We start from the raw sequence: 25,443 nt of genomic DNA on the forward strand, positions 1-25,443 counted from the left end.
GTTTTCTTCTTTTAAAAAAGACTGTTTTTTTAGAGCAGTTTTAGATTCCAGCAAAATTGAGAGGAAGGTACAGAGATAGCCCATAGACCCCCTGCCCCACCTTGCACCCACAGCCTCTCACATTATCAACATCCCCCCAGACTGGTGCCATTTGATTCAATTGATGAACCTGTGTTAACACGTGGGTGTCACCTGGAGTCTGTGGTTCACGTTAGGGTTCACTCTTGGTGGTATACATTCTACAGGTTTGAACAAATGGGCAATGCCATGTGTCCCCCATTACAGTATCATACAGAGTATTTTCACTGCCCTAAAAATCCTCTGTGTTCCACCTATTTATTCCTCCCTCTCCCCTAACCCATGGCAACCACTGATCTTTTAGCCATCTCTGTAGTTTTGCCTTTTCCAAAATGTCATATGGTTGAAATCATATAGTATGTAGCCTTTTCAGATTGGCTTTTTTCACTTAGTAACATGCATTTAAGGTTCCTCCATGTCTTTTCATGGCCTGGTAGCTCATTGTTTTTTAGCACCAAGTAATACTCTGTTTTCTGGATGTGCACAGTTTACTTATCTGTTCACCCACTGAAGGACTTCTTGGATGCTTCCAAGTTTTGGCAAGTATGAATAAAGCTGTTATAGACTTCTGTGTGCAGATTTTTGTGTGAACAGAAGTTTTCAGTTCATTTGAGGAAACACCAAACAGTGTGACTGATGGATCACATGGTAAGAGTATGTTCAGTTTCGTAAGAACCACCAAACTGTCTTCCAAAATGGCACTACCATTTTGCGTTCCCACCAGTAGTAAATGAGAGTTCCTCTTGCTCCACATCCTCACCAACATTTGCTGTTGTCAGTGTTCTGGATTTTGGCCATTCTAATAGATGTGTTGTGGTATTTCATTGTTGTTTTAATTTGCATTTCCCTGATGATATATGATGTGGAACATCTTTTTATATGCTTATTTGCCATCTATATATCTTTGATGAGGTGTCTGTTAAGGTCTTTGGCCCATTTTTAAATTGGGTTATTTGTTTTCTTGATGAGTTTTAAGAGAAGAATTTTTTAAACTTTAGTTGAAAACTTTATTGAAAAAGTAATCTCCAAATGTTTAGTTATCTTTATATAAATGTAGAAATTTTGGAATATCCCTAAGGGTAAATCTTTTAGAAAACACATTTCTAAACTTCAATTATATTGTGATCAAAAGTTTGTAATAGTTGCCAACTCATTTAATGTCTGTCCACACAGAAAAATAAGATTAGGTGTACATGTTGTGTGGAATTTCCATTGTGCAGGACCACTTTAAATATATGGATATAAATAGTTCAAGGTATTTGTTATTAGAATATGTAACACGAACCCAAAATAAAAAGTTTCGATCATGTTATTTCTTAAAATTCTAGTTGACTCATGTTTTATTATGTACATGATTTTTGTAGCTGTATTGTTTATTATCTACATAACTTACTATCCAGGATTCTCTACTGACTTTGAAATTGAGTAGACATGTCCATATGTTAACAGTTTGAATCATATTGTCAATTTCTACAATTAAGTCTTTGACTTCTAACTTGTACCTCACATAGGAGCTTAGTGGACTAATGGGTCTCATGCTTAGTGGACAGGAGCCAACTGGACCACCTCTTGGTTTCCATGGGCATGCAAACCAGAAAACGTGGTACACAATGGAAAAGGCAAACTGGCTTCATTTAGGTCCCATGCTCTCTCCTAAATGTGAAATCTTGAAAACACTGAACAAAACCTTCAGTTGTTCACAGCTCTGCATTTTCTGTCCTTACAGGAGGCAAGATCCAAAGTAAGATGGAGACTGTCTCAGAAGCAGGACCACATGAAGAGCTTTCCTGCTGGCAGATTGGGCAACAAATTGCAAGTGACTTAACTGAGTGTCAAGACTCCATGGTAAAGAGTTCTCAGTTCCCCAAACAAGGTTATTCACCTGGCCAGCTTGGGGCAGGACTATGTATGACTCAGACAGGCCAGAAACCTCACCAGTGTAATGAATGTGCAGAAACCTTCAGTGATGTCTCCAACTTTGATCTTCATCAACAGATGCACTCAGGAGAGAAGTCTCATACATGTAGTGAGTGTGGAAAAAGCTTCTGCTATAGCTCAGCGCTTCGTATTCATCAGAGAGTTCACATGGGAGAGAAACGCTATAAGTGTGGTGAGTGTGGCAAGGAATTCAGTCAGAGCTCACGTCTGCAAACTCATCAGAAAGTCCACACCATAGAGAAACCATTCAAATGTGAGCAATGTGGGAAAGGCTTCAGTCGCAGACCAACACTTACTGTTCATTGCAAATTACACTCAGGAGAGAAACCTTATAAGTGTGAGGAATGTGGGAAGGCCTTCATTCACGCTTCACATCTTCAGGAACATCAGAGAATCCACACTGGGGAGAAACCATTCAAATGCGATATATGTGGTAAGAATTTCCGTCGCAGATCAGCACTTAATAGTCATTGCATGGTCCACACAGGAGAAAAACCGTACAAATGTGAAGACTGTGGGAAGTGTTTCACTTGTAGCTCAAATCTTCATATCCATCAGAGGGTCCACACAGGAGAAAAACCTTATAAATGCGAGGAATGTGGTAAGTGCTTTATTCAGCCTTCACAATTTCAGGCCCATCGGAGAATCCACACCGGAGAGAAACCATATGTATGTAAAGTGTGTGATAAGGGCTTCATTTACAGTTCAAGTTTTCAAGCCCATCAGGGAGTCCACACAGGAGAGAAACCGTACAAATGTGAGGAGTGTGGGAAAAGCTTCAGGATGAAAATCCATTATCAAGTTCATCTGGTGGTCCACACAGGAGAGAAGCCCTATAAATGTGAGGTATGTGGGAAGGGCTTCCGTCAGAGTTCGTATCTTAAAATCCATCTGAAGGCCCACAGTGTAGAGAAACCTTATAAGTGTGAGGAGTGTGGACAGGGCTTCAATCAGAGTTCCCAACTTCAGATTCACCAGCTGATCCACACTGGAGAGAAGCCCTACAAATGTGAAGAGTGTGGGAAAGGGTTCAGCCGGAGAGCAGATCTTAAAATTCATTGCCGAATCCACACAGGAGAGAAACCATATAATTGTGAGGAGTGTGGGAAGGTGTTCAGTCAGGCCTCACATCTTCTGACCCATCAGAGAGTCCACAGTGGAGAGAAACCATTCAAGTGTGAAGAGTGTGGGAAGAGCTTCAGTCGGAGTTCCCACCTTCAAGCTCATCAGAAAGTCCACACTGGAGAAAAGCCGTACAAATGTGAGGAGTGTGGGAAGGGCTTCAAGTGGATCTTGAACCTTGACATGCATCAGAGGGTGCACACAGGGGAGAAGCCATATAAGTGTGGGGAGTGTGGGAAGCACTTCAGCCAGGCCTCAAGTCTTCAGCTGCACCAGAGTGTCCACACTGGGGAGAAACCGTACAAGTGTGACGTGTGTGGGAAAGTCTTCAGTCGGTCTTCACAACTGCAGTATCATAGGCGAGTTCACACAGGGGAGAAACCGTACAAGTGTGAAATGTGTGGTAAGAGCTTCAGTTGGAGATCAAATCTCGTAAGTCATCACAAAACTCATGCTGAGGATACATTTTATGGAAGTGACAAGAGTGGTAAGAACGTTAAAGAATTGTCAGAGGAAAGAAGTTCTACAAAATGATATGTTTTAAAAAGTGTGCAGCCTGAATTCTTACAATCATGAAGTCTCATAGGGGAGAAAAGATTTGTTCTGGTGTAGTTGGTGTTTAAGCAGTAAATGAGCATGTCTCAGTTTTCACCAGACCACATGGGAAATCCCTAGTAAGTGGTGCCATTAAGGTTTCATTTGGAACTTTGGCATTTGTCACAGGTCACTTAGGAGATAGTACTTAGGAAGGAAAAGAGTTTGGTCTGGCTTTAATAAGTGTGTAATGATGAGTGTGCCAGAATTGACGTCTGCTAGAATGTAAGCTCCATGAGGGCAGGACTTTGCTGCTGAATCTACACACCCTCAACGTTGACCAGCACTTGTTGGTGTGCTCTGCTCGTTTGTTCAATAAACCAAAAGGACAAAGGTACAGTACATGTAAATTGTATCCAGAGGAGGAAGTTTGCAAAATAAAATTAATTCAGGGAAATGAACATTTGTTGAAATGCAGAAAACCACTCGATATTATGGTGTGCAATATTAATGTGGTATTACCCTATTTCACTTGGCTCCTGTCCTCCCCACAGCCTATCTTCTCAAGTTGGGTTCTTATTATTTGGGGCCCTGTCCAGTCTCCCTAGGGTTGTGTACAGTATCAGTTGAGCTATCTTAAGATTTTTATGACAGTACAGACTGAAAAGAATTTATTAACTTTACAACAACAGATGCCTTGCACATTACGCATTTGACTTTTTGTTTATCACTGTTAAGGCTGAGTTTACTGTAACACTTTGAAAGTGTCACTAGTAGGTACCAATGCCAAAAATTTTCTTAGTGGACTTTGAATTTATTATTGATTTCTAATTCTCTGCATTTCCATCCTGACTTTTGAAATGTTTGCCTCCTAATTACTTTTAGCATTTCTTTTAACAAAACTTCTCCAGTAGGGGCTATGCCGTATTCTTCCCCCACGCTCATAAAACAAATACTCAAAAAACTTGTGGGAATTTGATAATTTTGTCAAATGTATTATTGAGGCAACTCTGACATTTATATGCTTTTCCCTATTGGGAGCAGTAAAGCATGGATTTGGGGAAGGAGTATATATCAGAATATGGGTTGTACATGTCTTTGATGTGGAAATCGTATAATTGCAAGTTGCAATTATTAGATTAAAATACCAAAAAGATGAGGACCACATTGCTGTTGTCACTGAATCTTTTTAAGTGGACGTAAGTGTATATCTGTGGGAATTTGAGTTTTGATATATTCCTATATTAACCTGAAGCCGTTAAAATTATGGCAGATATCTGTGATGACAGGAGAAATACATAATACAGACTTTGAGAGATCATAGGTAGTAGTCTCCATAGTGTAATCAAACATAATTCTGGGGCCGGCCCAGTGGTGCAGCAGTTAAGTATACACGTTCCGCTTCTCGGTAGCCCAGGGTTTGCTGGTTTGGATCCCGGGTGCGGACATGGCACCACTTGGCAAAAGCAGTTCTGTGGTAGGCGTCCCACATATAAAGTAGAGGAAGATGGGCATGGATGTTAGCTCAGGGCCAGTCTTCCTCAGCAAAAAGAGGATTGGCAGCAGATGTTTATCAGGGCTAGTCTTCCTCAAAAAACAAACAAACAAATCTTTGTGTGTGTGTGTGTATGTGTGCACTCGTGTGTATGTGTACACTCATAACATGTAAAGGGATGCTCTTCCGTAGTGATTTTCCTTGGCAAGAAGTATTTCTTGGTATTTTTCCATTTTATAATTTCATAAGTTATGTTCAGTTTGTCATTGGACATTGAATATTACCAAAGCAGTAAATTATTACAATAGAATTTGAAAAAGTACTAAATAATTATCCCTTGCAGGTAAGACCTCATGAATGAGTGTTCTATATGGTGACATGACATATAAGCTCCAGATGAAGGAATGAACTCTGGAAGCCAATTTCACAAACAAAAAGTTCTCTGGTGGTTTTGCATACCCACATAAACCGATGAGTTTGGACGGTTGTATCTTTGTAATTTATGCATGCTGTGCTTTGAGTATAAATCCACAACACGTGGAGGGCAAATCCTGGAGCTGGGAACAAAAGGGGTCTCCATACGTTGTGGAGGTATCAAAAAAGGTTGAAAAGGCATGCATGAGGAAAGAACAGCGTAATAGCAGTGCACCCTCTGGATGTGGAGCCAGTAGGATAAAGAGCAGGTTTGGATGCCATTCCACATCAGACATGATGGTGATATTTTCGGTGTCGTTCATTAAAGGACTTTACCCAGCAAATTATATCTAATTGGGAAGACAGGGTTCCACAACTGATTGTCTGGGCCGTATCTTCACAGGGTGCTAAGTACTTATTAAAGTGCATGCTGTCTCAATTTGTGTGGTGTATTGTTCCCTGAAACTACCTCTACATGCTGTCCTTTGCTAGGAGTACTCACAAGACACTAGTCATATGACTGATCTGTTAACAGTGAAAGGATAGCAAGTAAAATGAGCAAAGAGGAAATGAACCTAGGATGAGGTCTGGAGGAGATGAGGTGTAAGCTTCCAAGAGCCCTCCTCCTATGGAATCACGATGTATGAAACTCCTTCGGCATTGAACTGTAATAACACATGTGAAAAGTCTACCAGAAAGGCCTGTTGCAGCCGCAGTGCTCTAAGTTTTTATTGGAGGCTCATCATGTAGGCACTCTCTGCCTAGTGTGTACTAAAATAAGAAACTCTCAGAAGGAAAATAGGTATTGAGCATAAGCCACATTGTACACATAGCTTAGGCACCATGAGCTGCTCTTACCAGGGAATGCTAGGAATCCTGCAACCCAAGTACGCAGATGCCAATCAAGAGCCAGCCTTGCAAGCAGGCCTTTCTAAGGAGAGTGGTCTCAGGTCTGTGTGAAAGTCCTTTACACATGACATCAGAAGTCCAGTACCTCCATTTTTGTTTTATTTCTTTTTATTTTGCTGTCATAATTTACCATATTAGGTCCTCTTTCCTCAAAGCAAGGAAATTTGCAACAGAAAACTCAGTAAGTGAAACCAAAATGATTTGTTGTCCTCACAACCTGATCAGAAGACAGGTGTGGCTTACATCCACCCTCCTGGGGGACCCGAGCTCCATGTTGGTCACAGGAGAACCAAGGCGCCTGTGAGCTATGTGGTTTTTTGTTTGTTGTTCTTTGTTCACAGTCAAGAGAAAAGAGCTGTCTTATTTGTAGTGTGTAGTTCTTGTCCCAAAGCGCATGGGGCCTCTAACCTTGGGTCTCCTCCATACTCAAGATTAATTCCCCAGCTCTCTATCTAGTTCCCCAAGCCTTTGTGGGGCCATTCTGTTTCAGCTTGCACTTTTCACCATGGACTTGACTTTCCTGTTCATCCTGGCCCCTGGCCATTTCCCTTTGTTAGCCCTAAGCTTGGCTGAGGTGATGGTTAATTTTATGTGTCGACTTGCCAAGGGGTGCCCATATTAAACCTTATTTCTAGGTGTGCCTGTGAGGGTGTTTCCAGATCAGGTTAGCATTTGAATCAGTGAACTCTAGAGTAGATTGCCCTCCCTAATGTGGGTGGGCATCATCCGATCCGTTGAGGACCTGAATAGAACAAAAAGACAGAGGAAAGAGGCATTTGCCCCTTTTCTTTTCCTGCCTGCCTGCTTCAGTGGGGCCATCTCTTGTTCTCTGGCCCTTATACTGGAATTTAAACCATCAGCTCCCCTAGTTTTCACTTGGGACTTGGTCTGAATTATGCCACCAGCTTTCCTGGGTCTCCAGTTTGCAGACAGTAGATGATGGGACATCTCAGCATCCGTAATTGCGTGAGCCAGTTCCTGGTTTTGTGTGTGTGTTTGTGTGTTCTGCTGATTTTGTGTCTCAGAAGAACCTTGACTAATCTAATACAGCTACATTTTAACACTTATAGGGGGAGTATCACGTATTACCATTTCTTCATGTTTGAAAAGATTCACAATGTTGTGCAATGATCACCACTATTTAGCCCTAGAGCTCTTTCATTTGCCTGAAAGGAATCCCCCTACACATTAGCAGTCACTCCTCATTCCCAATTCCACCCTCCCACCCCCAACCCCTGGGAACCATTAATCTACTTTCTATCTCCTATGGATTTGCCTATGGATTGTATTCTGCACATCTCATATAAATGGAATCGTCCCACATGTAATCTCGTGTCTGGCTTCTTTCACTTGGCGTGGTGTCTTCAGGGTTCATCTGTGTTGTAGCATGAATCAGGACTTCATTCCTTCATATTACTGAAAAATATGGCAGTGTATGGATATACCACATTGTGTTTATTTATCAGTTGATCAACATCAGGTTGTTTCCACTTTTGACTGTTGTGAATAGTGCTGCTGTGAACTCTTTTGTATAAGTTTTTGTGTGGACGTATGTTTCCAGTTCTCTTGGGAATATTCTTAACAGTAGAATTGCTGTGACGTATGCCCACTGCTTTTGGAGTGCAGTTTTGGTGGTGTCAGTCTCACTGAGGTGTTCACGCCCTGATATTAGCAGTCTCCATCTGGGGAATGGAAACACTAAGACTAGGGCTCAATAACAAATGAACAAAGGTGGTCATTGCAGGCACTTTGCAAGATGATGGGGTGAAGTTGGCAATGGGAGGAGGAGAGAGGAGTACTACCCTTAGGTCGAGGCAAGTAGGGCCCCTGCTCCAGGTCCTGTGCCTCAAGGGTCCCCACAATTTGCAGTTTCTTCCTCAAAGTTTTTGAAATCCCCCTGCAGTACCTGTGGCTGGTTGCAATCAGCAATGCTGTCCAGGTGTGTGCCCCACCCAAGTGTGCCTGGACCCTTGTGTGCCCCATTCCTGTTTATCTAGGGATGTCTTTGACTTCTACCCAATGTGTTCGGTTGACCCAATGCCCCAAGAAACCCCAGGATGATGCCCATGTTTTCCCAAGGCCCTGTGGCCAGTGTCAGCTCCAAGAGGGAAGCCTGGTGAGCAGATATGTCCTGGTGCTGGCACAATATTTCTTTGGCAGGATCACATTATATTGGGCTGCCGGAATGGTGCTGACTCATTTATGGTGGGTGATTTACACTCACATAGGACACAAGGTAAAGAGTCAATCTACTCACCCCACCTTTGGGCCTGTGAATTTGGTAACACACTTTAAATCAAAGTGTTTTTATTAACGTTTCTGCTTCGTACATTTGTAGTGTGCTCCATCTTGAGCCTTCATCTTCCCTATTGTAGTTTGATTAAAAATATGTTTTAGATACTAATATTATGAACATTTTATCAAGTAATAATTATGTAGAGGCATTGGGCTGTGTGTCCAACATGCAATTAATCTCCATCCCTCTAAAGTCATGCTACTTTTCTCCCTATTTTGATTTTTTTAAATGGAGGCTTCAAGAGATGAAGTAAGTTGCCTGAGATCAGAAAGCTAACAAATGGCGGAGCTTGACTTAAACTCAGGTGTGCCCAACGGACGTCAGATCCTACAAGATCCATCGCCAGACTGCACTGCCTCCTCCATCTGCAGGGATTAAAATGGCGCCCGATATATTTCTCTGATCATGCCTTTATATGGTTCTTTTAGAATCATGTTCATGTTTCACAAACTCAAAAAGGGAGTAAATAAAAAACATAAGAAAAAAACTTGAAAACAGAAACAAATAAGCCAAACAAGTGAATAGCATAATTACACAAGACAGAGAAACAAAAAGAACTACTTAACAAACTTTGGATCACGGCATTTGGACTATATGTTCTCAGGTTAAAGACAGAAAGAACTCTAAATAAATATGAACTATTAGTGAGTAGATTTCCTTTTTCCCGGAGGTATAAGTTAGAAATTCTGAGGGGCTGGCCCCATGGCCGAGTAGTTAAGTTCGTGCGCTCTGCTGCAGGTGGCCCAGTGTTTCGTTGGTTCGAATCCTGGGCACAGACATGGCACTGCTCATCAAACCACGCTGAGGCAGCATCCCACATGCCACAACTAGAAGGACCCACAACGAAGAATATACAACTATGTACTGGGGGGCTTTGGGGAGAAAAAGGAAAAAAATAAAATCTTAAAAAAAAATAAATTCCGAATCTACCTTCTGTGTATTCTAAGATGGAGCGAATAAGTAAATTTATCATTGCTAGGCAATAACTACCAATATGTAAATGAGGAAGGATGGAATAAACCCTGTGGAAGTGGATGTGAATTGGAGATGTCATGATGACCCCATGATTTTTCTTTCTTTTTTTTTTATCAGGGGATAGTGTGAATGCAGTCCCCCATTACCACAAATTGTGCAGTCAAGTTTCTCAGATTTGCGGAAATTGCACCGGTCAGCATATCAGGAGGGGCAAGGGTGGGACTCACCCTAGGAAAACCAGCTTCATTAACATGGTACCTCTCTTAACTCCTGGATTTTAAAAATACATATAGACAGGTATTTACAGAAGTAGATATAGAAGTGTATGGATACACACACACGTGCACACAGACACACATATGTGGTGTATATAAGTGTGTATATCCTCATCATCTACTTGCTAGCTCTGCCCTCTTAATGGGCCTAGAACCAATGATCCCCAGTATCAGTAAGCACACCTAGCACCCAGATATTGGTTTGTAAATTCCATTCTACAATCAAAGTTATCATGGCTCCTTAAAGAAATGGCTGGTTCCAGAGCTAGAGCAGGGAAAGTAAAAACTGATCCGAGAAAAAATTTGCTGTGCCAGAAAGTAGGAAAGAGTGGTGGGACATGTAAAAAGACCCAGCTTGAAGAGACTCACGCTCAGAAAATCTGAGCAATTTGGCCATAAAGGTAAATAATTATCATAATGGTATATGAATAGAAAAGAAAAGAGAAAGGGAGAGAGGGAGGGAAGGAGAGAAGGAAGGAAGGAGGGAGGGTGCAAAGCAGTGCGGGAGGAAGGAAGGGACTCTCCCTTATAGTAGAATGCCAAGCCATAAATATAGAAGTAATGATGTAATTTTAAAATCGCTATTTATAACCATCTTAGTAACAGTTGATTCTGGCAAGGATATAAATGAGTTATAAAAATATTGGTTGAAAGTTAATGAGGAAAAGGATGGATACTACATAGCCCAAAATATCTCTTCACAAAGTATTATTAATGACAAAAGGAAATATAGTAGGTGTGTCATGGAGAAATCTGGGGACCAGCACTTAAGCCAAGAGGTTCACATGATTGATAGGAGAACACACCAAAATTTTAGGCCTCCTGATATGATGTCCTGAGAAGGACATAATGTCGCTTAAGTATCATTACAGAAATACACAGCCAAATCTAGTCATGAGGAAACATCAGATAAACCCAGCTTGAGAGGCAATTGCCTGCTCCACAATTATCTGACTGCAGGGAGCATAACTGACCAAAGGCCCCAGCTGCTGGGCTCTACAATCCATCACCGTGTTCGCACGGAGGCCAATCTCGCCACGATTGCTCCTAGTCAACACAACAGGGATCCCAAGGCAGGCCTGTCCTTGGAGGCCAGGATGCCTCTGTCCAATGACATTTTTTAAAGGACTCCCTGACAGCTCTGGAGAACTTTACTTAGATTACAAGCAGTCTAGGGTGATTCACCTAATCTTCGTTCCAAATCTCCTGTACTCACAGTCGGACTTGTGCTATGATCCGATGGCTCTGCCAGCCCCCCAGAGCTCCCTGCCATTTTCTCTCAAATGTTACCCCTAATAAAATATTTGTGCATTAAAGTCTAGCATCTTAGTGTCCACTTCTTGGAGGACCAGGACAAACCCAACACCCTAGAAACACCCCTCTTGGCTCCTTCTAGTAAACTCCCTTTCCCTATCGTAGCCACGTATAATGGCATAGATTCATTTAGCCTGTTTTGTACTTCATATAAATGGAGTCATAAATTATGTACTATTTAGTCTGGCTTCATTCCCTCAACATTGTGTCCATGACATTCCTCCATATTGTTAGGAGTGGATGACTTTGATTCACCTCCATTATTGCAGTGTATAAACATACCTCAATCTATTTATTCATTCTATTGTTGATGTGTATTGGGTAATTTTCAGTTCTTGGCTATCACAATTAGTGCCGATATGAACAATCTGAAACATTAATGTATGTATGATACATTTATGAGGAATATTTCTATGGGTGGAACCAAAGGGTTATAGGGTATATGTTCAACTTTAGTAGATACTTTCAAACAGTATTCTGAAGTGGTTATACCAATTTATACTCCCACTGGTGATATGCAAGTGTTGGCATCTTTACCAACCTTTGTTTTTTCAATCTTTTAAATTTTAGCCTTTCTGATTGGACTGTGCTGGTATCTCATAACAATTTAATTTGAATTCCTTTTATGAGTGATGGAGTTTAGTATCTTTTTATGAGTATTGGGTACTTTGACATCCCCTTTTCTGAATTGTTTACTTAAGTCTTTTGTCCATGTTTGTCTTGGGGTGCCTGTCTTTTTTTTAGTTGAGGTCATAACAGTTTATAACATTGTGAAATTTCAGTTATACATTATTATTTGTCAGTCACCATATATATGTGCCCCTTTACCCCTTATGCCCTTCCTCCAACCCCCTTCCCCTCTGGGAACCACTAATCTGTTCTCTTTGTCCATGTGTTGTTCGTTTATCTTCCACATCTGAGTGAAGTCATGTGGTGTTTTTCTTTCTCTGTCTGGCTTATTTCACTTAACATAATTCAAAGTCTATCCATGTTGTTGCAAATGGGACAATTTTGCCCTTTTTATGGCTGAGTAGTATTCCATTATGTATATATATATACACCACATCTTCTTTATCCATTCATCAGTTTTTGGCCACTTGTGTTGCTTCCACATCTTGGCTATTGTGAACACTTATGCAATGAACATAGAGATGCATAAATCTCTTTGAATTGTTGATTTCAAGTTCTTTAGATAAATACCCAAGGGTAGGATATCTGAGTCATATGGTATTTCTATTTTTAATGTTTTGAGAAATCTCTATACTGTTTCCCATAGTGGCTGCACGAGTTTGCGTTCCCAGTAGCAGTGTATGAGGGTTCCCTTTTCTCCACCTGCTCTCCACCGTTTGTTATTTTTTGTCTTGGTGATTATAGCCATTCTAACATATGTGAGGTGATCTCTCATTGTAGTTTTGATTTGCATTTCCCTAATGATTCATGATGTTGAACATCTTTTCATGTGCCTGTTGGCCTACCTGTATATCTTCTCTGGAAAAATGTCTGCTCATATCCTCTGCCCATTTTTTGATCGGGTTGTTCATTTTTTGTTGTTGAGTTGTATGAGTTCTTTATATATTTTGGAGATTAACCCCTTGTCGGATATATGATTCCAAATATTTTCTCCCAGTTGGTGGGTTGTCTTTTCGTTTAGTTCCCGTTTTCCTTTGCCTCGCAGAAACTCTTTAGTGTGACAAAGTCCCATTTGCTTTGTTTGTTTGCTTGCTTCCCTTGCCCGAGTAGATGTGGTATTCAAAAAGATGCTTCTAAGACTGGTGTCAAACAGGGTACTGACCATATTTTCTCCTAGGAGATTTATGGTTTCACGTCTTACCTTCAAGTCTAATCCATTTTGAGTTAATTTTTGTATATGGTGAAAGATAATGGTCTACTTTCTTTTGCATGTGGCTGCCCAGTTTTCCCAACACCGTTTATTGAAGAGACTTTCCTTTCTCCATTGTATGTTCTTGGCTTTGACAAAGATTAACTGTCCACAGACGTGTGGTTTTATTTCTGGGCTTTCAATGCAGTTCCATTGATCTGTGTGTCTGTTTTGGTACTAGTACCATGCTATTTTGATTACTGTAACATTGTAGTATATTATTTTTAAAGATTTTTTTTTATTTTTTCCTTTTTCTCCCCAAAGCCCCCCGGTACATAGTTGTATATTCTTCGTTTTGGGTCCTTCTAGTTGTGGCATGTGGGACACCGCCCCAGCTTGGTCCGACGAGCAGTGCCATGTCTGCGCCCAGGATTTGAACCAACAAAACACTGGGCTGCCTGCAGAGGAGCTTGCGAACTTAACCACTCGGCCATGGGGCCAGCCCCTGTAGTATATTTTAAAGTCAGGGATTGTGATGCCTCCAGCTTTGTTCTTTTTTCTCAAGATTGCTTTAGCTATTTGGGATCTTTTGTTGCCCCACATGAAGTTTAGGATTCTTTGCTCTATTTCTGTGAAGAATGTCATTGGGATTCTGATTGGGATTGTGTTGAATCTGTAGATTGCTTTAGGTAGTATGGACATTTTAACCATGTTTGTTCTTCCAATCCATGTGCATGGAATATCATTCCATTTCTTTATGTCATCATCAGTTTCTTTCAATAATGTCTTATAATTTTCATTGCATAGGTCTTTCACCTCCTTGATTAAATTTATGCCTAGATATTTTATTCTTTTTGTTGTGATTGTGAATGGAATTGTATTCTTGAGTTCTCTTTCTGTTAGTTCCTTATTAGAGTATAGAAATGCAACTGATTTTTGTAAGTTGACTTTGTACCCTGCAACTTTGCTGTACTTATTATTTCTGATAGTTTTCTGGTGGATTCTTCAGGGTTTTCTATATACAGAATCATGTCATCTGCAAATAGCGAGAGTTTCACTTCTTCCTTTCCAATTGGGATCCCTTTTACTTCTTTTTCTTGCCTAATTTCTCTGGCCAAAACCTCCAGTACGTTGTTGAATAAGAGTGGTGGGAGTGGACACCCTTGTCTTGTTCCTGTTCTCAGAGGGGTGGCTTTCAGTTTTTCCCTGTTAAGTATGATGTTGGCTGTGGGTTTGTCATATATGGCCTTTATTATGTTGAGGCACTTTCCTTCTATATCAATCTTATTGAGAGTTTTTTATCATAAATGGATGTTGAATCTTGTCACATGCTTTCTTGGCATCTATTGAGATGATAATGTGGTTTTTATTCCTCATTTTGTTAATGTGGTGTATCACGTCGATTGATTTGTGGATGTCGAATTATCTCTGCATCCCTAGTATAAATCCCACTTGATCGTGGTGTATGATCCTTTTAATGTATTGCTGTATTTGGTTTGACAATATTTTGTTGAGGAGTTTTGCATCTATGTTCATCAGCGATATTGGCCTGTAATTTTCCTTCTTTGTGTTGTCCTTGTCTGCTTTGGGATCAGGGTCATGTTAGCCTTGTAGAATAAGTTAGGAAGTGCTCCATCTTCTTCAATTTTTTGGAATAGTTTGAGATGGATAGGTATTAAATCTTCTTTGACTGTTTGGTAGAATTCTCCAGAGAAGCCATCTGGTCCTGAACTTTTATGTTGGGGGAGGTTTTTGATGAATGTTTCAGTCTCTTTACTTGTGATTGGTCTATTCAGATTCTCTATTTCTTCTTGATTCAGTTTTGGGAGGTTGTATGAGTCCTAAGAATTTATCCATTTCTTCTAGATTGTCCAATTTGTTGGCATATTGTTTTTCATAGTATTACCTTATAATTCTTTTTATTCCTGTGGTATCCATTGTAATTTCTCCTCTTTCATTTCTAAGTTTATTTATTTGAGCCTTCTCTCTGTTTTTCTTAGTGAGTCTGGCTAGGGGTTTGTCAATTTTGTTTATCTTCTCAAAAAACCAGCTCTTGGTTTCATTGATCCTTTCTATAGTCTTTTTTGTTTCAATTTCATTTATTTCTGCTCTAATTTTTCTTATTTCCCTCCTTCTGCTGAGTTTGGGCTTTGTTTGTTCTTCTTTTTCTATTTCTGTTAGGTGTAGCTTAAGATTACTTATTTGAATTTTTCTTTTTTCTTAAGGTGGGCCTGTGTTTTTATGAATTTCCCTCTTAGGACCACTTTTGCTGCATCCTATATGAGTTGATATGATGTATTTTCATTTTAGTTTGTCTCCAGATATTTTTAAATTTATCTTTTAATTTCTTCACTGATCTATTGGTTGTTCAGTAGCATGTTGTTTAGTCTCCACTTATTTGTCACTTTCCCAGTTTTTTTCTTTTATTTGGTTTCTAGTTTCATAGTATTGTGATCAGAAAAGATGCTTGATATGATTTCAATCTTCTTAAATTTATTGAGGCTTGCCTTCTTTCCCAGTGTATGGTCTATCTTGAGAATGTTCCATGTGCACTTGAGAAGAATGTGTATTCTGCTGTTTTTGGATGGAATAGTCGATATACATATCTATTAAGTCAATCTGCTCTAGTTTTTCATTTAATTTCACTAATTCCTTGTTGACTTTCTGTTTGGATGATCTATCCATTGATGTAAGCGGGGTGTTGAGGTCCCCTACTATTATTGTGCTGCTGTTAATTTCTCATTTTAGGTCCCTTAATAGTTGCTTTATGTACTTTGGTGCTCCTGTGTTAGGTGAATATATATTTACAAGTGTTATGTCTTCTTGGTGGAGAGTCCCATTTACCATTATATATGGCCCCTCTTTGTCTCTCACTGCCTTTTTTATATTGAAGTCTACTTTGTTTGATATAAGTATGGCAACATCTGCTTTCTTTTGTTTGCCATTAGCTTGGAATATCATCTTCTATCCCTTCACTCTGAGTCTATGTTTGTCTTTAGAGCTGAGATGTGTTTCCTAGAGGCAGCCTATTGTTGGGTCTTGTTTTTCAATCCATCTAGCCACTCTGCGTCTTTTGATTGGAGAATTCAAACCATTTACATTTAGAGTGATTATTGATATATTAAGCCTTAATCCTACCATTTTATCATTTGTTTTCCAGCTGTTCTGTATTTCCTTTGTTTCTTGTCCCATTTATTTCTGACTGACAATTCAGTTTGGTATTTCTCTATGATGGTTTTCTCAGTTTTCTCTTTATTTGTTGTTTGTGTTTCTGTTCTGCTTTTTTGTTTAGTGGTTACTGTGAGGTTTGTATAAAAGATCTTGTAGATGATATAGTCCATTTTCTGATAGCCTCTTATCTCCTTAGTGTAAGTAGTTTCCACCCCTTTCCTCTTCCCCGTCTAAGTTATTGTTGTCACAACTTATTCTGTTTTGTGTTGGGAGTTAGTGGTTAAAATGAGTGATTATAGTTATTTTATTTTCACTCTTGGTTACGTATCCCAAAGAAATTCTCACATAGATCTAAAGGAAGGTATGTGTGAATATGTTTATGCCATTGCCATTGGGAATGGGAATGGGAAGAGTAAACAGGTAACACATTGTGGGTGCAGAAATGAAGTTCTATGAAATAAGCTAGGTGACTGGACAAATCTTAAAAACATATTCTTGAATGGAGAAAATAAACATCAGAATGAATTTTATGATACAATATAATTTATATAAATTAAAAATATATGTACACAAACTGCACACATTTCGCACAAGAACACACCCCAAAAGAAACACATTTAACAAATTAGAATGATTGCTTATGGGGTAGAGAAGGGAGTGGAGGGTGCTATGGGGAAAAGAAGGTGACTAAATAAATAACATGTTAAATGATGTTGTCATGTTTTCTCATACCATATCCAAGATTTCAATTTACTTGTAGTGGGAAGAAATTCTGTGTCTGCTCTATGTGTCCTGTTGCATTAAGCCAAGCAATACTTCTTGGAGAATGATTTCCCAAAAGAATTTGGAACATAAAAATATTAAAAAGTCACCAAAATCCTGTAATTATTGTTCCATTGACTTACAGTTTTCAGTGTTGCAGGAGCAATCAGCCAAATTCAAACAATCACAAGTGCAGGAAAAATAATGTGATTTTCCATGAATTCAATCACATACAAAAAAAAAAAAAAAAGGAAGAAAGCACTGTTGTAGAACTAACAACATTTAATAGTGATAACCAATAAATCAAATGTTTGGGTTTTTTTCATCTGGAGTCAAAAAAATTTAGTCTAAATAGACATCTAAGACAAGTGAGGAACTTTTATCAGGGCTTGACTATAAATTGTTATCAAACAAATATTTTTACTTTGCTTAAATGGATAATTTCATGGTATATTTAGGCTTTAAAGATGTTATTATCTGTAAGATAGATACTAATATACTTACATGTGAAAGGACATATCTGGAATTTACTTTAAAATATTCAAGGCAAAACTAAAAATTGAGAATGTGTTAGAGGTAATAAATGATCCTAGCCAGTGCAAGAAGGAATAAAAAATAAATAGAAGGTATCCAAATTGGAAAGGAAGAAATAAAATTGTCATTATTTACAAGTAACGTGATTAAGTGTATGGGAAATCCAAATGAATGTGGAGATAACATTGAAATTGATAGGTGAGTTACGCAAGTTTACTGGATACAAGGTCCAATACAGTTTCATTAGAAGTGGTTATCATCAGCATTCTCTTCTCATTCCCAATCTCAAAAGTGAAGTTTCCATCATTTCATCAAATATTGAGTTTATTATGTAAGGTTGTTGTAGTTTTGTTCATTTGTTTTTTCTAGAAATATGCCAATTTCATTTAAATTTACAAATATATTTTTATAAAGCTCACAATAGCTTCCTAATGTTTAGTGACATTCTCATTTTTCAGTTCCGCCCTTGGCAATTTTCGTATCTGTCTTCTTTCTTGGTCGTTCTCACCAGACTTTTATCAATTTTATTGTTTTATCCATATGGTGATGTTTTGGCCTTTTGCGTTTGTCCTGTATTTCATTAACGTGCTCCTACTTTCTTGCATCTGCTTTCTTTGGTTTTGTTATTTATTATCTTCCTGAGTTGCTTTCTGAATGTATTTTCAGCTTCCTTTCTATTTTAATATATGCATTTAAGGCTCAACATTTCCCTCTATGTATATGTTAACATCTTCAGTTGCAATTATGAGTCGTCAACAGAAGAAGCAAATTCCTCTGTTATTTTATGCACAAAATGAGTTGATTCAGGACTGGCCAAAAGGATTGCAGTTCAAGACGTGCACGTCATGGCAAACAGTAGGCAAATCTGGACAACAAAGGAGGGGAACTTGCTTTTATAGAGCAAAGGAAGGGGCTGTTCTAAAGCAAAAGTCCATTGGAAAGTCCATTGGAGGAAAGTAACAGTTCAGGGCGGTAATGGCTTCTCATTGGCTGGGCTGTTGCCAGGTGGGGAGAGAACATATAAAGGATATTTTGGCTTTATAAAATATGGACTGAAATTATTAGTTTCTGGTAACTTGAAACTTTTATCATTATGAAGGGTCCCTCCCTATGTCAAGTAATGCCTTTTTTTTTTCCTTACAGTTCACTTGGTCAAACAGTAATATAACAAATTTTATAATTATAGAAATAACTTGAAGCCTAGGATGATGATATCTTTCTCTGGAAAGAACTTCCGTTTGCTTCTGCAAGGGAAAAACGATGCTAACAAAACACGTTCACCTTTATGCAATTTCAGGGATTGGGTGATTGGACGTTTGGCTTCAGTCCCGAAGACTGCCCAGTTCCCCTTCGCTTTTATTCCTATGGTAAAGCTCTTTGGGGTTTAGCAGAAAACCTCCGTGGTAGGCGATGGATTTATGTGCTTAGCCCCCCAGACATGTCTAAAGTGCTACTCAGCTTCTTAGCCTTCCAAGGAACAGAATGTATACTCTTCTAAGGCTGACATGCTAATGCGGCAAGACATTTGCCAACGACCTAGCCGAAGCCCTTCTTAGAGATTCCACGAAGTGAAAACCAGGATCTCAGAGCAGCTGGTCACTTCCACATCACTGGGCGTAGCTTTGTCCATTTTCCGCTCGGACATTCAGGGAAGTGTAGTGCAGAAGAGCTGTACCGGCGGCCGATTTTCCCCCTCTAGCACTCTGGGAGATGTAGTCCAGAGCTCCAGCTAGGGTAAGGCCGCGCTGCGACAGTTTTCCCCGCGGAATTCTGGGAAGTGTAGGTCCGAGAGCTCCTCGCATCTCTGGCACGCCATTCAAGGAGGGCGGTCCTGGGGAATTCTGGGAAATGTAGTCCAGGAGCCCTTGGGTGGTCGCAGGCACTTCCGCCCCAGGAGGACGACGTAGCAGCCATCTTTTCCCTGATGGTGGTGATTGGGCTCTGCTATTCACGAGCCTTGTGAACTTCCTCCAGACGCGCCTGGGGCCAACAGCGAGCGGCTGAAAGTGGAGGTTTGAGGGTGGAAGGCCGAGGGTGGTGATCTGCGTTCCCCTGGGCGCAGCTTCCTTGCGTTTGGGACGTCCCGGGATGGGGCGGGCTCGGGTGGCGCTTTCCCTGGCTCGAGGGTCTCCCGGACCCTCTGCACCCCGAACCCAGCTCCCCTGCCCGTGGGCCCGCCCTGCCACCTCTTACCGTGTCACACTGGGTGAGTTACTTAACCCCGCTGTGCTTTCGTCTGCTGTTCTGTAAAGGAGATAAAAGTAATAACCTTCCTAGTACAGTGTTTTGAGAAAAAAGGAGATAGTACAAATGAAAGGTTTTAAAACTACCTGGCACATGGTCTGTTGCTGTTAATACTCCTTTGAGCCCCCGAGCAGCGCCCATTTCCATAAATTGCCCTGGGCTCCTGACATGTTTTTGGAAGGAGAGGGTTGCTTCTAGCTGGCTCCGGGGCATGGGATCCATCGGGGATGGAAACACGATCCTGTTCGTTTCTCAGCCTCCTTTCCTTCCCCAGCCCTGACTCCACGGAAAGCACGGTACGGACGAGGAGGCAGCAGCGCCCACGTGGTTCTTCTGCATTTTTCTACGAGGTATTCGCACCAGTTGGAGCTGTGTGGGGCGGGTCCGTGGGCGTGGGTAAGAATTATATGGCAGGAGGTTGGGACTCGGTCGTGGGAACCTTGAGAACAAGGTTTAGGGTATTCTATGAGTTTTTAGAATAGTTTTTGCAACTGTTTCACTTTATTTCAAATAATGTTTATATTATAGAAGTAAATAATTGTTATGGAGAATTCAGAAAGTACAGAGTATATAAAGGAAAACTTAAATTACCCATAACCTTAGGATGTAAAGATAAGCATTGTTAACATTCTGGTGCCTTTTTGTGTGGTGACACGTTGTGTGTATTTCTCTTTAGTGTAGGCTCTTTTCTTTGGGACCGATGTGCACTGCTGTGCTACTCAAATTGTGGTCTCTGTTGCAGTGGCATCGGCATCAGTTGGGTAGACCTTCTGATTTAGAATTTCTGCATGTGGGACACAGGAATCTGAATTCCAACAAGACCCTGAGGCGATTCCTGTGCACAGGAAACTTGGAGAAGCTCAGGAAAGGTTCTGGTCCGGAAACAGAGGCCTAGAAAATTGACCCTGCTGGCTTTCATGGGTAAAACTGAGCTGGGTACACCAGAACCCTACTCAGTCCAATGATTTTTTTTTTCTTCCTGCTAATTATTGTCAACTGTCAGATCCCCTTGCAAAATCCTTACATGAGCGGAAGGCAGCTGGCGAATGTAGAGTCAAAATGGCGGGAATTAGAAGTCGAGAAGATCTATTTCTCCCAGCCTTTGGGGAGGGGATTCATTGCCAGCTTTTGGACTAGAGGATGTCTACCTGACGTGGGAAGATTAACTAGTAGTCACTGTTAGTTAATAACAGCTGTTTTTGCCGCTTTCATTATCATCAGAACTATTATTATTATCACTATTATTACTAGGACTGTTTCCTAATTTCTTCCACTTTTTAGTATTACGTAATTTCATACTTACAGAAAAGTTTCAAACATAATGTAAGGAATTCTCGTGTATTCTTTACCCGGATGCATCAATTGTTTATGTTTTGCCTGTTTGTTCTGTCGATGACCATCAGCCAGATGCCACCAGGAACATCCCTGTAATCAGAGAGTTAGGTTTGTTCTAGCTTGCTGCAGCAAGCAAGCCCACACACATGGGGCATCACGGCGCGTCTCTGTAAGAGGTAGTTAAGGGGGCCACTTGTAGGGTTTTGGCTTGTCTTCGCTGAATTTGGGAGAGTTTTAGGCAGTGAGGGTTTGTTCTGGATTGCATGCTGTCCAGAAGCACTAGCAATTTGATGACTGAATATTGTAAGAACTTTTATCTAGTAGACAGGAGAAATAAAATGAGACCAGAGTTGTCACTGTTAGCAAAGCAGTCACTCAGGTTGGCTGGGAGGGGCGCTTCCTTGGCTCTCTTTGTCATTGTAGAATGTTTTTGTGTCTCTGTGATGGAGTGTCTCGTCCTTTTCTTGTTCCCCGTGATCACTGAGTGGCCCCCTTGATCAGTTGAAAACCCCAAGTTCTAGCTATTGAAGCTATTAGCTATCAGGGTTATTTTTTTTTTTCTGTTTCATGACTTTATCATACTTACATACTTTTCTCTTTTTGCTGAGCCATTTGACAGCAAGCTACAGACAGTGATCAAGATGAAATTAATTACATTGCTGCATTGATTTCTCTGCCACGTTACTATTTTTCCTTTTGCAATTAGTACTTTGAGACCATGTGGCTATCTTATTCCTCACCAAACTTTTGTTAATTTTTCGCATCCATCTGTGAGTTTGTATTTTTCGTTCTATATTTATTAGTTTGTGTTCTACTGTAGAGCTAGCTTTCTCTTCTCACCTGTTTATTTTTACACATTCCTTTATAACAATATATTTATAACTCACATTCCTGTCTTTTTAACTTAGGAGTGGACTATCAGCCTATTTTTTGTTGTTGCAGAATCTTGGCTTTTACTACTTTTCTTTACTTCCATGATGCTCATCAAAGGGTACTTCCTGCTTTAAAAGAAACTTCACACATTTTTATACGTTTCATAAAAAGTTGTCCATGCTAGTTCAAATATTTTTTTTTTTTAAAGATTGGCACCTGAGCTAGCAACTGTTGCCAATCTTCCCCCCCCCCCGCCACTTTATCTCCCCCAATCCCCCCGGTACGTAGTTGTATATCTTAGTGGCAGGTCCTTCTAGCTGTGGCATGTGGGATGCCACCTCAACGTGGCCTGACGAGCAGTGCCATGTCCGAGCTCAGGATTCGAACTGGTGAAACCCTGGGCCGCCACAGCAGAGCACACGAACTCAACCACTTGGCCATGGGGCCGGCCCCTGCATTAGTTTAGATATTATTGTTGAGGTAACAGCTTATTAGGAAGACAACCAGAGATTTCTCGGAAGTTAGAAGACCCTCACGCAACAGATCAGCAACCTGTGAACTCCACGTATTTCACAATATTCTGTTGGTAGAAATCATATTTATCAGGATAATTTCAAGCTAGAGAATATCATCTGCTTTACTGCAGTTGCAAAGAAACGAGAAACCCTGACAGTGTTCTAAGAGCCTTACAACAATCCCGTAAGGGTGATACCATTATTGTCCCCCACTTGCAGATGACAGAATCGAGGCAAAGAGGTGTTAATAGCTTCCCCAAAATGACACTGCAGGTGACGAGCCTAGCCAGGATTTCAGCCCATGCCTGTTGACTCCAGTGCCCGCTCTTATGTACATTGTCTCATTTTACGCCAGACCCAGAGTAGGAATGGCTGCTGTCTGAGCTTTGGGCATACTGGTGATGAGGCCACTGTGTGTGGTCCAGCAGGTTGTCCCAGAACTACCGACAGGGGTAAAGGAGGGTGTCTCAAATCCTTGCCAAGCTCTGCTCCTCAAGCCACGTGCAGCTGCAGCCACCCTGAGGAACGGGCACCTTTGCTCATTCACAGTGAGCAGCCGCATGGGCTAGTGACATCCTTGACCAGTTTCCATTGACTTCCTTCTCCTTTCCCATTCTGTCTTCCTAGGACACTGCATTTCCCCAGAAAGAAAAAGAAAATGAGTGTGTTCAAGGTGAGTAGGGGTTCCCTTTGTTGCTGTTAAAAACACCATTTTAGTACTCAGAGATGGACACCATTTTTTTCTTTCAAGGAAAGTCAAGGCATTTGAGGAGCTGTTGAGTGTGGCAGGTGCTTTTCTTTTAATCATTTTTAAGTTTAATTGGTTTTGGTTTTAATTTAGTTTTTTTTTTTTTCTTAAAGATTGGCCCTGAGCTAACAAGTGTTGCCAATCTTCTTTTTTCTTTTTCTGCTTTTTCTCCCCAAATGCCCCCAGTACATAGTTGTATGTTTTAGCTGTGGGCCCTTCTAGTTGTGGCATGTGGGACACTGCCTCAGCATGGCCTGATGAGTGGTGCCATGTCTGCGTCCAGGATCCAAAACTGGCGAAACTCTGGGCCGCTGAAGCAGTGTGCGCGAACTTAACCAAACAGCCACGGGGCCCACCCCTGGTTTTTGTTTTATTTTGTCGCTTTTCATTTCAAAAATAAAAGTAGAAAAATTAGAAATAAAAAACGTCTCCCACTTTAATACTTCCTTGTTTACAGATTAAGTGCTTTTATATTTCCGTAGTCTCTTTATCATAACACATTCATAGCTATGTATTTGTATTCATAACATAGATACAACTTTAAATTGTTTTCTGAGTTTAATTCTATATAATATTCACTTTTAATTGCTAATCATGTTCCTCTCAAATGTATATGCCTTTTTGTAAAACTATCCTGTATTTACAGACATTTAGTTTAGGATTTCTACTGTTTGAGGAACACACCGGTGACCATTCTCCTGATTTAACTTTTTTCTCAAAAAATCAATCCTGAAAAATAATACCTTGTTTTGTCCTTAACATTGCTAGGTATCCAAAACTGAAAAGGTGTGTTCATTTATGTGTGGTGCTTTGGATGTTTCTCGGATATTCAAATATGACTTAGCACATCAGGACGAAACTGCTGCTTCACACAGAAAAAGTATTGTTAGGAGTTTTCTCACCACAGGAGCTCGATTCTCCCTTCCCTGTGACTGAGTCGCACCCTTTGTGTATTTTATTTACTGGGTTATTTTCTTCATGTATTTCTTTTTTTAATCAAACTGTGCATGACCTTAGTTTAAAAAATACAGTGGGACTAAAGACTTGTCACTGCATTTACACGTCAGAGCTATTGTGTGAGCAAGTACTTGGTTTCATCTTCATCTTAAATATAAACAAAAAGCATTATAGGAGGCCCGTGCCGTGGCTGAGTGGTTAAGTTCACGTGCCCTGCTGCGGTGGCCCAGGGTTTCGCCAGTTTGGATCCTGGACACGGACATGGCGCTGCTCATCAGGCCATGCTTAGGCAGCGTCCCACATGGCACAACCAGAAGGACCACAGCTAAAATAGACAACTGTGTATGGGGGGGATTTGGGAAGAAGAAGAAAAGAAGATTGGCAACAGATGTTAGCTCAGGTGCCAGGCTTAAAAAACATTATAAAAAATGAAGAAACTGCTCACGGTCACACAGAAAACCAAGGACCTGGAGTCAGAGTATCATATTCAAGTGAAAGACGGAGATGGGGAAAGACAGTGTTTCCTTCAGGGACCTACCTGCCCTTTTGCTATATTTCCACATGCAACGCTACTCCTCCCCTGGTTCCCACCTCAGTCGCAAGGCAGTGCTATCAAACACTGCCAGGACTAAATTGGTGAACATTGCAGGGGCAATTGGCAATATTACTTAAAAATCAGAACCTTTTTCATTCAGGATGCACCAGTTCGAATTCTAGGAGTTGACTCATCACAGTGCTCACCAGGTGAACGTACAAAGCTTGCCTTTTCATAGCAGCCCCTTTGGTGGCTGAGGAGCATCAGGGTCTGGCCCTGGTGGGATGGAAGCAGGGCTGGGAAGTCACCAAATTGCTCAGGAGCCCAAGCACCCTCCCGCCCTCCTCCCCACCCTCCTTCACTCCATTCCAGTGGACACTGAGCGTAGGTTGAGTTTGTACGTGTTTGTTGCAGGAGCCGGTGACCTTCAAGGACGTGGCTGTGGCCTTCACGGAGGAGGAGCTGGGGCTGCTGGACTCCACCCAGAGGCAGCTGTACCAGGACGTGATGCTGGAGAACTTCCGGAACCTGCTCTCAGTGGGTGAGGACAGCCTCCCTCGGGAGTGTCTTTGTGACTTTGTGATTTAAGGCTTTGGGGCT

General features: G+C 40.8%; 1 protein-coding gene across 1 annotated transcript in view; it reads left to right on the forward strand.

Annotated features, from left to right (window-relative positions):
• LOC103550917 (zinc finger protein 208) overlaps positions 1-25,443 on the forward strand; it is a 43,461-nt gene that overhangs the window by 11,667 nt on the left and 6,351 nt on the right. The window contains exons 6-11 of the mRNA XM_070559522.1: positions 1,805-3,663; positions 19,644-19,842; positions 20,155-20,230; positions 23,231-23,276; positions 25,004-25,052; positions 25,258-25,384. Coding sequence (XP_070415623.1) covers positions 1,805-3,663; positions 19,644-19,842; positions 20,155-20,230; positions 23,231-23,276; positions 25,004-25,052; positions 25,258-25,384 — 2,356 coding nt within the window. The remainder of the gene's footprint in view (positions 1-1,804; positions 3,664-19,643; positions 19,843-20,154; positions 20,231-23,230; positions 23,277-25,003; positions 25,053-25,257; positions 25,385-25,443) is intronic.

This window comes from Equus przewalskii, chromosome 9 (genome assembly GCF_037783145.1).
Source record: "Equus przewalskii isolate Varuska chromosome 9, EquPr2, whole genome shotgun sequence".
NCBI lineage: Eukaryota > Metazoa > Chordata > Mammalia > Perissodactyla > Equidae > Equus > Equus przewalskii.